Source organism: Rhinatrema bivittatum, chromosome 7 (genome assembly GCF_901001135.1).
Source record: "Rhinatrema bivittatum chromosome 7, aRhiBiv1.1, whole genome shotgun sequence".
Classification (NCBI taxonomy): domain Eukaryota; kingdom Metazoa; phylum Chordata; class Amphibia; order Gymnophiona; family Rhinatrematidae; genus Rhinatrema; species Rhinatrema bivittatum.
The window spans coordinates 112,986,341-113,003,273 of NC_042621.1; the positions used below are offsets into that span (position 1 = coordinate 112,986,341).

General features: G+C 45.2%; 1 protein-coding gene across 3 annotated transcripts in view; it reads right to left on the minus strand.

Moving 5' to 3' along the window:
* The window catches only part of UNC5B (unc-5 netrin receptor B), a 258,217-nt gene that overhangs the window by 60,116 nt on the left and 181,168 nt on the right, over positions 1–16,933 (minus strand). For all 3 annotated transcript variants that reach the window (XM_029608947.1, XM_029608948.1, XM_029608946.1), the window contains exon 2: positions 8,070–8,291. In XM_029608947.1, the coding sequence (XP_029464807.1) occupies positions 8,070–8,291 (222 nt within the window). The remainder of the gene's footprint in view (positions 1–8,069; positions 8,292–16,933) is intronic.

Genomic DNA, 16,933 nt, shown 5'->3' on the forward strand with positions numbered 1-16,933 from the left:
TAAATGCAACATACTGTCATGGCAATTTTCAAAAGCCATTAGAGATGTGAATCGGAACCAGAATCGGTTCGGATTTCAGTTCCGATTCACATCTCTAAAAGCCATTTACATGCATAAAGTACACCTACACGTTTATAACCTATGTACAATTCAGTGGCCTACATTGTAGCAATTTTCAAAAGCAAACGTGCATTTAGATGCATAAAACCCAATTTTAAATGTGTAAATGCTTTAAAATCAAGTCCTATGTTTTCGTGCATAGTCCCCAATATCACCAAGTTTTCAGAAACCCAATGAAACCCCGCCCCACCCCCCCCACCCCAAGTAGTAAATTTTCCAAATCTTTTCATGTTTAATTTGGGCAGACATTAGGGCAGCAGTTAGAGGGAGCACAGATCCAAGACAATGGATTGACTCCCCTACCCCGCCACCCCCTGTATGATCTTAAACCTAACCGGACATTGTAAGTGTGTGCCGTGTACACAGAGGGTGGTTTATACATTATGAGTATATTTCCACATATTTACCTCACACGCGTGCACCCACTTCCGACATTGCTCCTACATACAAGTCCTGTACACAGCCCTGTGCTTCAGGGGCACGGGCATTCGGGACAGGGACGGGGGCTGGGAGTGGAATAATGCTGCCAGTGCCCTGATACTCGAGCAAAGCATTGTATCAGGAAATTGGCACTTGATACATTTTCTAAATATCAGGCAATATTTAATTTTAAAAAAAGCCATGGATACAAAAAGCTTTAATTCAGGTGCCTAGTTTGGACTAATGGTGCTAGCCTTCTGAGTCCTCTTCCTTTCATCTGTTACCCAGTCCCACTCTGGATGTCTGCTGGTTGTTTTACAGATTACTGAATACATGTACATGCCTTCAAAAGTTCCCTGTCACAAAGCTGCCCTGTCTGTGTCCCCGGCTTGTTTAATATCAATTGCCTTCCTCATCAGAGCTTGGAAGGATGTTATAAATCAGGACGGAATATCCATCAGCGATGCATCGAGCATCCTGTCACTCTGTCTTCATTAATTATTCAGATCATATGCTAATCCTAAAGGAATAATTGACTGCTCCTGTGGCATTTACTAGATAGCTTCCCCGAGAGAGAACAACATGCATTGCCAGACATAACTGCTTAACAGAAAGAAAGAAAATGCCAGCCCCCCCTACACACACACATACACAGACACACTCAGACACACACACACACACACACACAGACACAGACCAGTTACCATACTGTGAGGAGAGGCAGCTGCCCTGTGAGAGGGCCCAGAAGGACAAGCTACAATGAAACACATCAGGTGGGAAGCGTGATCTACAGCTGCCAGACGGCCATTCTCAACCCTCCCTCCCCGCAACAGAGAATCCAAGCGACTGCTTTACCCAGTGGGACACTCCATAGATAGAGCCAGGCTCTTCTAATTCACAGTGCCACTTCTATCCACCCCCCCCCCTCACCCCCTCACCCCGCCCCAATACCAATGCCCAACAATGCAAAGGATTGTAGGACTCCAGGAAGCCTTTCAACATGACAAAAGCATCCCGACACATCAACATCTGACACCCCCCCCATGAGCGGCACTACAGACTCCAGCCACCTGCCAGCTCACCTTCTCCAGATTTGGTACGGTGAAGAATGACAGGGGCAGTCTGGGACTTGACCACCACATTCCTGAGCACAGTGCACAGTTCAGACGGTGCAATATTCCCATCTCTTATGTGAACCAGCAAGGGGCTTTCCAGTATAGCCATGGGAGGAGGGACATTAGCTCAGAACTGTTAGATAAAATACCATGCAATCTGATATTTTTCCCCCGCAATTTTATAAAAAGGGTTCTTTTTTATTGCAAATTAAGATTGTGAGCCTAGAAACCTAAACCGGGAAAATCTCTATTCTCTGCAGGGGTTCATCTTCGTGATCCAAGCTTTGGATTTTTGTATTTTAAATAAAGCTTGTAATGTGCATGTGTAATGGTGGCTTCGCACCCTTACCGAACATTTTTCCTGTTCCCATCTGTTGGGAGATTTTTGCATTTTTACATCCTCCCCAGGTGTCGGCCATTCCCCTGTTTTGGAATTGGACAGGTTCCCCTTTATAAACTGGGTTGAGCGTGCTCACATCGTCTTTGGCTGTAGTTTTGGTTTGGAGGGGATTGGAGGTGTTTTGTGCTGGTGATCCTAGTAGGCCCCATGGCCTAAAAAAAAAAAAAAAGGGATAACAGGGAGAAATCCAATCTTCTGTGCCCTCACCGGCCAGGAAGGATTTTTCCCTGCATGGAGAACAACAGAGAGGAAATTTTGGTCTTACAGAGAGTGGGTTTGTTTTTCCCGACCTGCCCAACCTAGAGAGCAGCCCCCTTCTTGGAAGGCGTGGGATTGAGTCTGTCTGTCTGTTTACCAGTCCAGTGGGCTGGCAGTGCTCTGAGGAGAAGAGAATTGCTATCAGGAGAGAGCTTGTTTTGCGGGTGCAGTTGTTTAGGCCTTCACCTTCCTACTTCTTTTTTGAGGCACTGTTCTTCCCCTTTCAACCAATGGGGGAAAGGACATGGATTCAAGTTTGGAGATGCACAGGGAGATTGTAATACAGGGGATTATTTTATTTTTTATGAGGATGATGATTTTTGTAATACAGGGGATAATTTTATTTTTTATGAGGATGATGATTTTTGTAATACAGGGGATTATTTTATTTTTTATGAGGATGATGATTTTTTTTTTTTGCCATCATGGCATGGGTTTTATTCTTTAAGTTGCAGTAAACATTTTTGTTTGCACACCACTCCGTCTATTGCCTGATTTCTGACCCCTCGTTTTTGAGAACCTGACTAGAGAGAGAGCATCCAACTTGAGTACTATTGGGCTGTGAAAGAATGTGAAAAGGGGTTCCAACCCAGAGGAGCCTATGGCCTCCTCCCCATCTCGTTGGTCCCCGGCTTCCCAGGTGCTTAACTACTGCAGTAAAGTTGTAAGAAGAGCGAAAGGTCCGGGACAGTGAGTGTGCCCTGCAACTGTGTGACCCCTGGATTAGGGACCTCAAATCAAGAGGAGGGGTTACACAAGTTACTTTGTGAAATTATGATTTCTACTAAAGGTTTGTGACAACTTCATCCAAAGTAACTTCAATACTTCAGAACTGTGAACAAAGACAGAAGAAATGAGTTCCAAGTAGTATGCAAAGGTTTAATGCAGTTTTAGAATTCTGAAGCAAAAAGAAATTAAGTTGTGGGAGAGCACTGCAAGAGAGGAAGAAAAGCATGGGAAGCGCAAGACACTAGGATATATTAGGGAAGGAATAATATGAATAATCTGGTCAAGATGGAGAAAGCAGGACAGCAGAGTAGAATTCAATGGCTATTTGAGGAAAGAAGGGAAATTTTAAGTGGTAGCAGAGAGAACAGATAAACAGGCATTTGAATTGAATGCACCAGGTTAAAGGAAGCAAATGCAGAGTCTCAATAATAACAATGATCATAATATTTTTATACCACTACTGGATATACGCAGCATTGCACAATGGTACAGTGTGCCCATGTCCAGGGAGCTTACAATCTAAGAAGGCACCTGAGGCAATGGGAAATAAAGTGACTGCCCAAGGTCACAATGAATGTCAGTGGGAAGTCTGACTGTGCTGGTTCAAGCAGAGGAGTTAGGCACAGGGAGTGGTATAGAACGAAAGAGAATCCAAGGAGTACAGTAATAAATGGAGAAATTACTTACTGATAATTTTGTTTTCCTTAGTGTAGACAGATGGACTTAGGACCAATGGGTTATGCTCCCTTGCCAGCAGATGGAGACAGAGTCAGATTTCAAAGTTGATGTCACCCTAGATACAGCCCTGCAGTGACCTCTTCAAAAGCCACAGTGGACACACTATTGAAAAAACTTGATTAAAAACTTAATTAAAAACAGATAACCATAACTGTACTCAACCAAACAAACACTAAACCCCAGTAAGATTATAGATGCCCTGATCTAGGGACTGGATGGCGGCTTACCCATAATCTCTTCGAATCAATATTCACTTCACAGGTGAATCCTTGGCACCATTATTGGGCAGCCATGGGCAGGATGCTGAGTCTATCTGTCTACACTAAGGAAAATGAAATTATCAGGTAAGTAATTTCTCCTACTTGGTGTCAAATTGGACTACCAGATATTTCAAGGACTGGGAGGGTTTGAGACTACTTTTGTCCATGTTTACGACCCAACCGAGTTCCTGAAGCAAGGAGGTCACCCTGTTGGTCACCCGGAGACTCTCTTCCACGGACTTTGCCAGATCAACCAGTCATCCAAGTACGGGTGCACCAGGATTCCCTCTTTTCTTAATGCTACCGCTATGACCACCATAATCTTGGAAAACATTCTGGGGGCAGTGGCCAGGCCAAAGGGAAGCGCCCAAAACTGATAATGGTGACCCAGTACTGCAAAGCGTAGGAAATGTTGATGTTCTTGATGGATTGGAATATGTAGGTAGGACTCGGATAGGTCCAGAGAGGTTAAGAACTCTCCCGATTGTATAGCCATTATCACGAAGCATAGGGTTTCCATGTGGAAATGATTCACTCGCAGATGTCGGTTGACACTCTTGAGGTTCAGGATTGGGTGAAAGGAACCTTCCCTCTTGGGTACGATGAAATAGATAGAATAGTGCCTCACATATTCCTGGGGCGCAGGTACTGGGATTATAGCCCTCATTATGAGGACCTTTAACGGGGTAGTCTCCACTGCCTGCTTCTTGTGCTGGGGGTGGCAGGGAGATATCATGAATATGTCCCGAGGAGTGCTATGAAATTCCAGCGCATTTCCTTCTCGTATGACCCACAGTACCCATTTGTCCAAACTGTTCTCGGCCCCTTGTTGGTAAAAGAGGGACAGTCGACCCCTAACTCCTCGTTCTGAAGGTGGGTCGGCAAATTTTCATTGGGGGGTTCAGGACAAACCTGAACCCGAGCCTGCCCCTCTCTTGGGCTGTCGGCTCCGAAAGGACTGAGACTTTCCAAAGGCCTGAGACCTCTGAAATGTCTTGTTTCTGTAGGGCAAAAGTGCTGGGAGCCCTTGGATCGACCTCTCATAGGCAAGGGGCACTGTAACTGCTTTCTCTTATCTTCTGGTAGCCGGGGAGCTGGAGATGTGCCCCATTTACTGGCCAGCTTTTCCAATTCACTTCTGAAGAGAAGTGATCCTTTAAAGGGATCTTTGTAAGATTTGCCTTGGAGGTTGCATCTGTTGACCAATTCCGCAGCCTTAACTGTCTTCTTGCCACCACCACTGAGGCCACTCCTCTGGCCGAGGTACTGACTAGGTCTAAGCCCATGTCTGCTAAAAAGGCAGCGGGGGGTTCCATAACTGTTCTGGAATTCGCCCCCGAGTCATCCACCTCCCAAGAGAGGAGCAGGCACAAATGAGCAACCAGGGCACAACAAGAAGCAATCTGTAAGGTCATTGCTATTGCATCAAAGGCCTGCTTAAGGATGGACTCCATCCATCTATTGTGCGCATCCTTAAAGGCCGCTCCTCCCTCCACTGGAATAGTTGTTCGCTTAGAGATGGCACAGACCAGTGTATCCACTTTAGAGAAACGCAAACGTTCTCTCGCTGTTGGATCCAATGGGAAGAGAGCTTCTAACACTCGTCCACCTTTAAAACTTGCTTCTGGGGCGTCCCATTCCAGGTCAAATCATTTCCTGGATGGCTTCCATTACTGGAAAGTAGCAAGAGGCCTTCTGTAGAGAAATCAGAATGGGATTCTTCTTTGGTTCCATCATAGAGTCCGCCACAGGAACTCCCAGCATCTTCAGGGTCTGGGAAACCAGGGCCGGCAATTTGCCTTTATGGAAAAACCATAACTTTGTCGATACAGTTCTAAACCAGGGGGAATTTCCCCATCTTCCAAGGAATCTGTATCCTCCTCTTTGTCAGTGCCATCCGGGTCCCTGCCAGGACACCCTTTGTGAGGCGAGGCATGCCTCAAGGTCTCCCGATAGGACTGGGAGAAGGAGGACTTACTGGCTGAGCTTCTGTCCGGACAGGGGCAAGGGAGGTAGCAGACTACACCTGTACGAAGGTTTGAAAGCCTTGAAAAAATTCCACCCAAGGGAAGGCAGCTGGATCAATGCATAGCCCAGGAGGTACTCAGGTCTGGGGTATTTCCAGTTAAGGCTGTGGCTGACCCATCCTCTGAATGGAAGGAGCCGGGCTTAGCAAAGTCCGGGAAGGCCAACTATCCCTGGGCTTCCTCACAGTGCTGACATAAGCAAGAATCCAGGTCAGACTGTGCAGACCTAATATGACAAGCAGCGCAGCGAGAAAGGCACTTATGTTTCTTTTCTGCCGGAGCCATTGGCAACGGTAACTGCGTGCTCAGTCAACTTGCACTTAAAGTTTTATGCGCACAGATTTTGAGATGCACACACAGCCGTACGTCCAGCTTTACTTGTAAAAAGGAAAGCGAGTGGCAACACACCCTAAACACACTACCCAAATCAACACGGGTACACTTTCTATTTTAATTTTAGATTCCCTTTTTAATCCCACTTCAAAAATAAACGGTCATAACATAACACATCCAATTATGAGTTGTTATAACTCCTTTTGTTACCGTAATGTCTCGGCACATGTATAGTGATAGAATTTATAATCTGTTTCCAATATTAATATTTGTGCCTTATTGTAAATCGTTATGATGGTACCTAACTTAATGACGGCATAAAAAAGTTTTTAAATAAATAAATAAAAAATAAATTCTGCGCCTAGTAAGTTGTGCACGTATGTACGCACATGACGTTATGCGCACAGTACGTGCGCAGAACCAACATGCACTGTGCATACCGACACTCTATGGTAGACAAATCAACATGCACAAAGACACGAACAAAATGGCACCGCCGCGGCCTACCACACAGTGTGCCAACCAAGCCTAAAGCGGGGTCTAGCCTACTGGGAGACCACTCAACCCGCTCGGAAGGATCGGGAATGACGTTGGTACAATGCGCCAAGCAAGGAGACCGGAGGAAGCCTTACCAAAAGCCCTCCAAAATGTCTATGAATCGGGAGGTAAATCCTTTTCTCTTTTTTTTTTTTACTCAGCGCTTACTGGCTGAGTACAGAGATGGTCTCTCGGCTTCCTGCACTAGCTGCCTTTCAGCTGCTTAAGTAGCAAAGTCCATGCCAGGAACTGGCTACTAGATCAAGGCACACCTGTGAGGGATCTCGGAAATCACCTCAGGAATTCTCAACCGGGGGATGGAGCTTTACATAACACTGCAGGAGAGCGGGGTTCAATCTTTTCTCCAATTTAAAAGTAGAATTTTTTTATTCCAAAAGGTACAGTGATCCCTATAGGGAAAGCACATCCTCTGTCTGCTGGAGACAGAGAGATACTGAAGGGCTGAGGTCACTGCAGAGGTGTATCTAGGGTGACATCAGCTTTGAAATCTGACTCCGTCTCCATCTGCTGACAGGGAGCATAACCCATTGGTCCTGAGTCCATCTGGCTAGATGCTAGGAAATTAAGGTTACAGAGAAATGGAAATGAGACTTGTAAAGAATACAGTGGGGTAGTTCAGGTGACCGAGACATGGAACCTTACTACATTCCATGGTGTGGCACGAAAGAATTCCAAAGTATCTTGTAGAAGGAGGCAACAACTGTTGCACCACAGTAGATATGTGAAAGATAATGAAGGATTAAAAAGTATTCAGATACTTGTTGGAGTCAGGTGGGGAAATATGAAATCCATAAGAATACAGGTGGGAAGGAAGAGCATAAAAGAAGACCAAGGAAGAGGATGAGACGTAACGGTACCTGCGTTGTTACACTGAGATAAAATACTGATAGGTCGTCATAAATATGTGTTATGACTTAAAATCAGGAACAGTGATCCCTAATATGACTATGTTACAGACATTTCCGGTTGAACACTGAATATTAATATACTCCTCTCAGGTGCTAGAGTCACTCAACCTTTGACTTCCTGCCTCACTATGCCCTAAGATGCATCATGTCTTCATGCATATCATTGTTGTAAATTCCAGAGTCCACCCATGCTGAGACCTTACCTGTCACCTCATCCAAGCTTTCCTTAGTGATGTGGTCATTCTGGTTGACCCACTCGCCATTACATTTGAAGTAGATCTGGATCGCTGGGTTCGCTTTGCAGATCAGTTCCACCGGCTTATTCTTCACGATATATGCATCTTCTGGCTCCAAGAGGAAGTGGGGGAGAGACTCCGCGGGGGCAGATGGGAAGGAATCTGGAAGTACATCAGTATATTCACTCCCTGCAGAGGAACAAGAAAGAAGAGATATTAAAATAATAGCAACAGTTATAAAAGTGAACAGACTACAGCCAAATTTTGATCAGTCATAAGAATTTAAGAATCAGAGCAGAAGTCCATCTTGCCGAGCATCTTTGATATTGGCAAGCAGCAGTTGCTTAGAAGAAGACTATTTTGTCCATTTCCTTGCACCAGATACAACCCAGCAAATGAAAATGTTTTAGAATAACTCAAAATATTCAGTGCAAATCTGTTCAAATGTGTTCCGCCACCTGTGCACATGCTACAACGCAGTGCCTCATCTTATATGGGGATCTTCTTTCCTTCATTTACGACTCCTGGGTTGCAAGATGGTGCAACAGCTCTTGGTATTAACCCTCTGTCCAGCCCAGATTTTGAAGTTGGGGGGCGGGGTGTTTACAAAATGGGGAGCTGTCTGGCTTACAAAGTTGTACAAACAAGGCTCGGGTTTTTTTGTTCTTTTTTAGGGGGGGATGCGGGGCAATTGCCTGGGGCACCAGGGCTACAAACTGAGTGATGTCACTGAGGCACTTCTTAGTTTCTACCCTGGGCCATACTGTATCTAACACCAGCCCTGCCTATAGAAAGATGGACGGGAAATGGAGACACAGAGAAGTGGAAGCAAAATGGAGAGGAAGGAGAGAAAGGGTAAGCAAGAAAAACCATGGGAAGCAGAAATGGAGAAAGAAAAAAAGTCAAAAGAAAAGCAAAACACTCTGTCCTGTGAGTGAGAGAGCAAAGCGTGGCAGGGAGATTTGGCAAGGCCCGAGATGGGCTCCTCAGTGAGGAAATCACACTTCAAAACCTACAGTGCTCTAAACAATAACATTGTTATATTTAAACATTTTATTCACAGTAAACAAAAGACTATGGAAACCTGACAACAAAAGGAAAAACCGCTGAAGGACACGTTTGCTCTCTGACCCTATTTAGAACCTTTCTATATCTTAACTATCGCAGGAAGCCCAGAACATTGAGACTGCAACGCAGAGAATGTTTCTTAATAACAAAATTATTTTTATTTTTACAAAACACCCAGCATTCTTTTTTTTTTTTTTTTTTTTTTCCCAGAGTGTTTCTTCTAATCTCAGCTGTGGGTCTGCTCTTGAAATCATAAGAAAGATGCTCTTCACAACACCAGTGGCATTCAAGAGATACTGTTGTAGGGAACAGTGCTATAGTGGGGCGATTATGAAAGCAGGGCTGGAAAACTCCCAGGAGCCAGGCCGCCTGGTGCCTAAAATTCAGGAAAGCAAAATTTAATTTTGAATGTTATTTTAGCTAGTTATTAGAATTTTGATAAATTTTAACTGATTATTTATAATATGATGATGGATTTTAGAAGTTAGTTTTACAATGTTTATTTGGTTTGAATGTGAATATGTAAACCGATATGAAGTCTAACGAATATTGGTATATAAAAAGTGTACAAGTAAATAAATAAATAAAAATAAGGGAGAAGAAGTAAAAATATCAAAATTAAAAAAAAAACCTTTAAAAAAAAGGGAGCAAAATAACACAAAAAGCCAAATAAAATAACAAAGCAAACTAGCACAAATGAGAGGAAAAAGGAAAGAAAACGAATTTCCCCTGAGTGGTGCCTAAGGTTTTGGAAACCTATTTCCTACCTGCACTGGAACAAAGCCCATGGGTGCATTTCACCTGTTGACACTTGCACCTGCTATTTGCGTGGGAATTTTTTCATGGGAACGCGCAGGCATAGAGCGGAAAATACAAATTCTACCCGAGTTATTTTCCTCCGCCCCCTGGGAACGCCTTCTATCAATGCGGCCAAAAGTCCACATGCTATGATTCAATACGTGCACTTTCAGCTGCACTGGGAGAGGGCAATTTTTAGACACCTCACAGTGATTTCCCCATTAAAATAAACATCTCTTTATTTCCTTTTTCTTTCCATTGCATTTCATAGAAACATGATGGCAGAAAAAGACCATATGGCCCATCCACGCTGCCCATCCATCCAATTACCTTAGCATTATAATTCCATTCACTCCCTTAGAACTCCCCTGTAACTATCCCATGCTTTCTCACGATCAAATACTGTTTTTGTCTCTACCATCTGTTAGGATTTCACCTGTTATACAGCCTTATCCTTCCTTCATGACACCGCCCCATCCGCAGAGGCCCTCAATATGCCTTATCCCTAGTCTTGCCAAGTTCCTCCTCACTTCCCTTGCTACTTCCAAATCCCAGCTCTATGAAAGCCTGCCTTGCCAGAAGCTACTTGTCTTCTCATGGTGTCACTTCTGGCTTGGTGACCAGACCCTTGTTCTTGTCTTGTGGCCTATGTGCCATCTGCCTTGCCTTGCGGCCCTTGGGCCTACTCTCCCTTGTTCTCAGCCTTGAGGCCTTTGGCCTATTCTGTCTTGTATCCTGCTTTGGGGCCTTTGCGCCTATTCCATCTGTTCCAAGCCTTGCTACCGTCAGACTTCTGTGTTCTTTATTTGGTGTTTCCCTTGTCTGCCTTGTCTAAGTCCTTCCCTAGTCTATCTTGTTAGTCTTGTCCTGTCTGTTTAAGTATCCTGTCCAGTCCTGCCTATACCAGAGTCTTATCCTGTCTATTCCAGTATCAGGTCTTGTTTGTACCAGTGTCCTGTCCTTGCCTTGTCTCACCCTTGTCTTGTCTAGTTCTAGGTCCTGCTTAATTTCCAGCCTTGCCCAAGCCTTATCTTCAGCCTGCCTTGTCCAAGCTTTGCCGGAGTGGACTCATCACTATGATGTACTGCCGCTGCAGACAGCTACTGGTCTCCAGAATCCAAGGGCTCAAGCTGCCAGGGAGGGGTCTAGCTAGACGGAAGACTGGCCCTTGTCTTGCTTCGAGTCCTGCCTTGCAGTCCCTTGCCACTGCCCAGGTGGGTTTCCCGGACTCTGAGGCCAATAACACCACCTGCACTGTGAGGCCGTTCCATGCATCCACCACCATCTCTGTAAAGAAACTTTTCCTAAGATTATTTTGGAGTCTACCCCCTTTCAAACGTGTTGCATCACCCCTCATTGAAAGAGGCTCACTTCCTGTGCATGGAAACCTTTAAGATATCTGAATGTCTCTGTCTTATCTCCCCTACTCACCTTTCTTCTAGGGTATATAAGGTTTAGATTTTTAAGTCTATCCCCATATGCTTTAGAATGAAGTTCCCTGACTCCATCCTGTTTAAATTCTTCTGAAGGTGCAGACTCCAGAATTGTACACAGTATTCCACGGAGGTCTCACCAGGGACCTACACAGTGGCAATATCACCTCCATTTCTCACCCTATGCAACCATGCATCTTTCTGGCTTTTACATTCACTTCAGTGATGAAAGATCTCAGTTGCATAGTGCACAGTGTCTATGCATGATTTCTTTACTCCATCCTGCACTGCACAATTTAGGAGAAGAATCGGTACAGGCAAATACAAAAGATGGAAGAAACTGTGGAAGGGAGGGGGGAGACAGGAAGAATGTGCTACAGGTAAAAAAAAAATAAGGCTGATCTGGAAGGCCACTTTGTGTTTGGGAGCAGAGAAGGAAGAAAGTAGACCTCTGACATGCAGCGGGTCAGAGCTGAGGGGCACAGACACGCCTGTGTAGGGATTTGTGGGCTGCAGCAGCAGAGAGGACTTGAGCAGGCAGGAGGGGTGGAGAGGCCAGCAGTGTTGGACTGCAGAGAAATAGAGAGTGTGTGTGTGTGTGTGTGGGGGGGGGGGGGGGGGGTTGCGCATGGTGGCCCATGGAGACATTATTTACCACCCTCTGCAGATTGCTACCCAAGGTATTTATTATTTAATACATTTATAGTCCGCCACATCCAATAACAATTGATCTGTGCAGATTACAAAACTGACAAACACAATCACATCAAATCAGTACATAAACACAACATAACAAATGATAGAAGCAGAATAAAATCACATCTTACACATAGAATTAAGATATGTTTTCTGAACACATTTGGGGTCCACATTCAGTAGGATGTTTAGTAGACAAGTTATCCGGCTACAATTAGTCAGAAAACTTGTCCCGTATATTCAGCGGGATATACTTGCTTAATATATCCAGTTAAGTTATGGTCCAGTCAAAAAAAAATCATTGTGGCCTTTCCCCCGCCTCCATCCTAGTCAAGTTGCAAAGGGCCCTCTGGGGCCGACCTTTCCACCCCCCAAAAGAGCCCATTTAAAGTAAAATAAAAAATATTGGCGCTGGGAGAACCCCCTCCCTCTCCCCCAGCCCCTGCTCCAACTTCCCCTTAAACTTGAAAACTAACTTTTGCGGCCCTAAGAATCCCTCCCCAGCACCCACCCCAGCTCTTTCCCTTCTCCCCGCCCTGTCCCATTATTTAAAGTTGATGTCCAGGATCGCAGTAGCCTTCCACCACAATCCAGACCCAGCACTTCTGGGGACTCTTCTGCTGTTGTTAGGCAACTACGATAGCTCAATATGCTGTTTAAACCATTTATTTATTTATTATTTTAACACGTTTTATATACCATATATTCGCCATCATAATGGTTTACAGGAACATAAGAACATGCCATACTGGGTCAGACCAAGGGTCCATCAAGCCCAGCATACTGTTTCCAACAGTGGCCAATCCAGGCCATAAGAACCTGGCAAGTACCCAAAACCTAAGTCTATTCCATGTTACCGTTGCTAGTAATAGCGGTGGTTATTATCTAAGTCAACTTAATTAATAGCAGGTAATGGACTTCTCCTCCAAGAACTTATCCAATCCTTTTTTAAACACAGCTATATTAACTGCACTAACCACATCTTCTGGCAACAAATTCCAGAGTTTAATTGTGCGTTGAGTGAAAAAGAACTTTCTCCGATTAGTTTTAAATGTGCCCCATGCTAACTTCATGGAGTGCCCCCTAGTCTTTCTATTATCCGAAAGAGTAAATAACCGATTCATATTTACCCGTTCTAGACCTCTCATGATTTTAAACACCTCTATCATATCCCCCCTCAGCCGTCTCTTCTCCAAGGACAAAAATATTAGTAGAGTAACATAAGAGTTTTAACATAGAATTTCCTAGATCATGTTGGGTAACATTGGGGGAGGTAATAGTGGGTAAGTTTATATAGAGAAAAAAGTTCTTAAAATACTATTGTATATTTCGTGGTTATGTTGATCTTTCATGGGTTGATAGGGTGGTGTCTCTGTTTTCAAGAGGTGTGAATCGTGTGATCGATCGTCTTAATGATCGATTTTGGCTGGGGCGGAGGGAAATCGGATCGTCGTGTTTTGTTTTGCTTTGAAATCGTTAAAAATCGTAAATCGGGGGAGGGCGGGAAAACCGGCACACCAAAAAAACCCTAACACCCACCCCGAACCTTTAAAACAAACCCCCACCCTCCCAAACCCCCCCAAAATGTTTTAAATGACCTGGGGTCCAGAGGGAGGGTCCCGGCGCGATCCCGGCGCGATGTCCCGCTCCCTGGCCACACCAAAAAAACCCTAACACCCACCCCGAACCTTTAAAACAAACCCCCACCCTCCCGAACCCCCCCCCCCAAATGTTTTAAATGACCTGGGGTCCAGTGGGAGGGTCCCGGCGCGATCCCGGCGCAATGTCCCGCTCTCTGCCCACGGCTGCTGTGAAGAGAAATGGCACCGGTGGCCCTTTGCCTTTATCATGTGACAGGGCAAAGGTAGCGCCGGCGCCATTTTGATTCCTAGCTCCCGACGTCACGCGTCCAGGAGATCGCTCCCGGACCCCCGCTGGACCCCCAGGGACTTTTGGCCAGCTTGGGGGGGGGGGCCTCCTGACCCCCACAAGACTTGCCAAAAGTCCAGCGGGGGTCCGGGAGCGACCTCCTGCACGCGGGCCGTATTGCCAATCTTCAAAATGGCGCTGGCGCTACCTTTGCCCTCACTGGGCGTAGTGAGGGCAAAGGTAGCGCCGGCACCATTTTGAAGATTGGTAATACGGCCCGCGTGCAGGAGGTCGCTCCCGGACCCCCGCTGGACTTTTGGCAAGTCTTGTGGGGGTCAGGAGGTCCCCCCCAAGCTGGCCAAAAGTCCCTGGGGGTCCAGCGGGGGTCCGGGAGCGATCTCCTGGACGCGTGACGTCGGGAGCTAGGAATCAAAATGGCGCAGGCGCTACCTTTGCCCTGTCACATGATAAGGGCAAAGGGCCACCGGCGCCATTTCTCTTCACAGCAGCCGTGGGCAGAGAGCGGGACATCGCGCCGGGATCGCGCCGGGACCCTCCCACGGGACCCCAGGTCATTTAAAACATTTTGGGGGGGTTCGGGAGGGTGGGGGTTTGTCTTAAAGGTTCGGGGTGGGTGTTAGGGTTTTTTTGGTGTGCCGGTTTTCCCGCCCCCTATTTAACAATACAATACAAATGCCCCTGACGATAAATCGTGGGCATTTGTATTGTATCGTGCACTCTAACGATTTTGGACGATTTTAAAATTATCTGACGATAATTTTAATCGTTCAAAAACTATTCACATCCCTACTGTTTTCTTGGAGTTGTCTGGATGGAAGTCTGTTGGTGTTGGTAGTTAAGTTCATCTGAGAAGGCTCTGGTAAAAAGCCAGGTTTTTAAGTCTTTTTTTGAATGTTTTGGTGTCAAATTGAGTTCTTAGAATGTGGGTTAAAGAGTTCCATATAGATGGGCTGGCGATGGAAATAGCTCTCTCTCGGGTTGATACTAGATGCATGAATCTTGCGTGAGGAATTTTAAGGAGGCCTTTATTCATTGAGCGAAGATTTCTTTTTGGAGCATGTGGTTCAATGTGTTCAGTTAGCCAGTAGTTATGTTGTCCTGTGATTATTTTGTGGAGGATTGATAAAACTTTGTGAGTTATCCGTCTAAATGGCTTTTGAATATCTATCCCCGTATAATCATCATACAATTTCAATACAGATGGCAATTTGTTCCAGAGCACTGGCCCAACTTGAGAAAAAGCTCTCAATCTGGTCTGCTGTGTTTTACAACCTTGGGTACCTAAAGCAAACATTGTCCTGCAGATCATAATGACCTTGTCGGAACATAAGGCTCAGTATGGTCTGTTAATGGAAAATCATCAAAATGCAAGGCTCTAAAAACTAGAGTAAACAATTTAAATTTGATTTGTTCTTCAACTGGAAGCCAAAGCAAATACTTCAGTACAGGTGTGATATGATCTTGATATTTGGCTCCATTTAGAATCCTAGCAGCCCTGTTCTGAACAATTGCAGGTCATGAAGTAACTTTTTTTGAAAGACCCACAAATAAAGAATTACAATAGACTACCTCAGAAAGCAGTAAAGACTGGACCACTGAATGGAAATCTGATGGAGTCAGCAAATGCTTCAATGGACGAATCATCTGTTATTTTGCAAATGTAACTCTCACTACCGACTTATCATGTGACTTCATTATCAGGCCAGAACCTAGCTGTACCCCCAAATTTCTAGCCTCTGCTACTATGTGATTTACCACATTTCCGAATTTAATAGGATCACTTCAATACACTCATGGTCCAATTGTAACATCACAGTTTCTTTAATATTCAGAAGCTGTTTGTGTTGACTCAGCCAAGACTGTATTGCAAACGTACAATCCACAAACGTTTGTTCAGGTAGTTTGCCATCCATGGCAAGTCATCAGCATACATGTAATAATGTACATCCAAGGCACAAAAAAGGGTACCAATTGGCTGTAAATACACATTAAAAAGTACAGAAGACAAAGAGGAACCTTGTGGAACCCCTGAGAATGCCGCCCGCCAGGAAAATGAGTTGTGACCCATAACTATCTGCTGTGTTCGACCCGATAAAAAAGAAGAAAACCAGGCCAATACAGTTGAGACAACAGAGTGCAGACGGTTCAGCAGTACAGAATGATATACCGAGTCAAACACTGCAGCTACATCAAGTTGAACTAGCAGCATAGAACGGCCCTTGTCCAATTCATGGAGCGAATGATTATCCATAGATGGCCAACTGGTTCCAGATTTTCAGGACAGGTTGATCTAGTCCTGGTTTTAGTACCCTGCATGCAGATACTTATAGTCTTGCTTTCCTTAGGGAATGCAATAGAGAAATCAGAATAAGACCCAGCATGCAATAGGGTAAAACCAGGACTGGATCAACCTGTCCTGAAAATCTGGAGCCAGTTGGCAACCCTAATCTGGCATTGCTGTCCAACAGGCTGTGCCAGTCCTGAGTGCTGGCAAAACTGAGTGTGAATCCTGTACTAGCACAGCAATGGCTGATACAGATCAAGAGTGAGATGTCTGAGCAAGCTGAAATAAGAAGGTGACACAGGGAAGGAGAGAGGAGTATGTCAGAGCTGTGTGTTAGGTTTTGTCCTGAAATTTCAGGGGTCTGGCGTAGGCTAGGACTGAGGAGCACTGGTATCAGCTGTGTTCAGGGACTTGAGACTTGAAGAGCAGGGTTTGATCCAGGACAGAACTGAGAAGGAGCATTAGCAGGGTCTCTCACAGGTGGTCTCCAGATGGGGTTTTGTTTTGGGCATTTGGGGACAGTAACCCATGACAGGTCCTCAGTATCAAACCCTGCAGGGCCATGTGTTGGGAGCCGCAGGACAGGCTTGAGGTGCATATTCAGAGCCCTGAGGAGGAATCTGTTCAGTGTTCAGCTCTGGCCTGTGTACGCTCTCATTTCC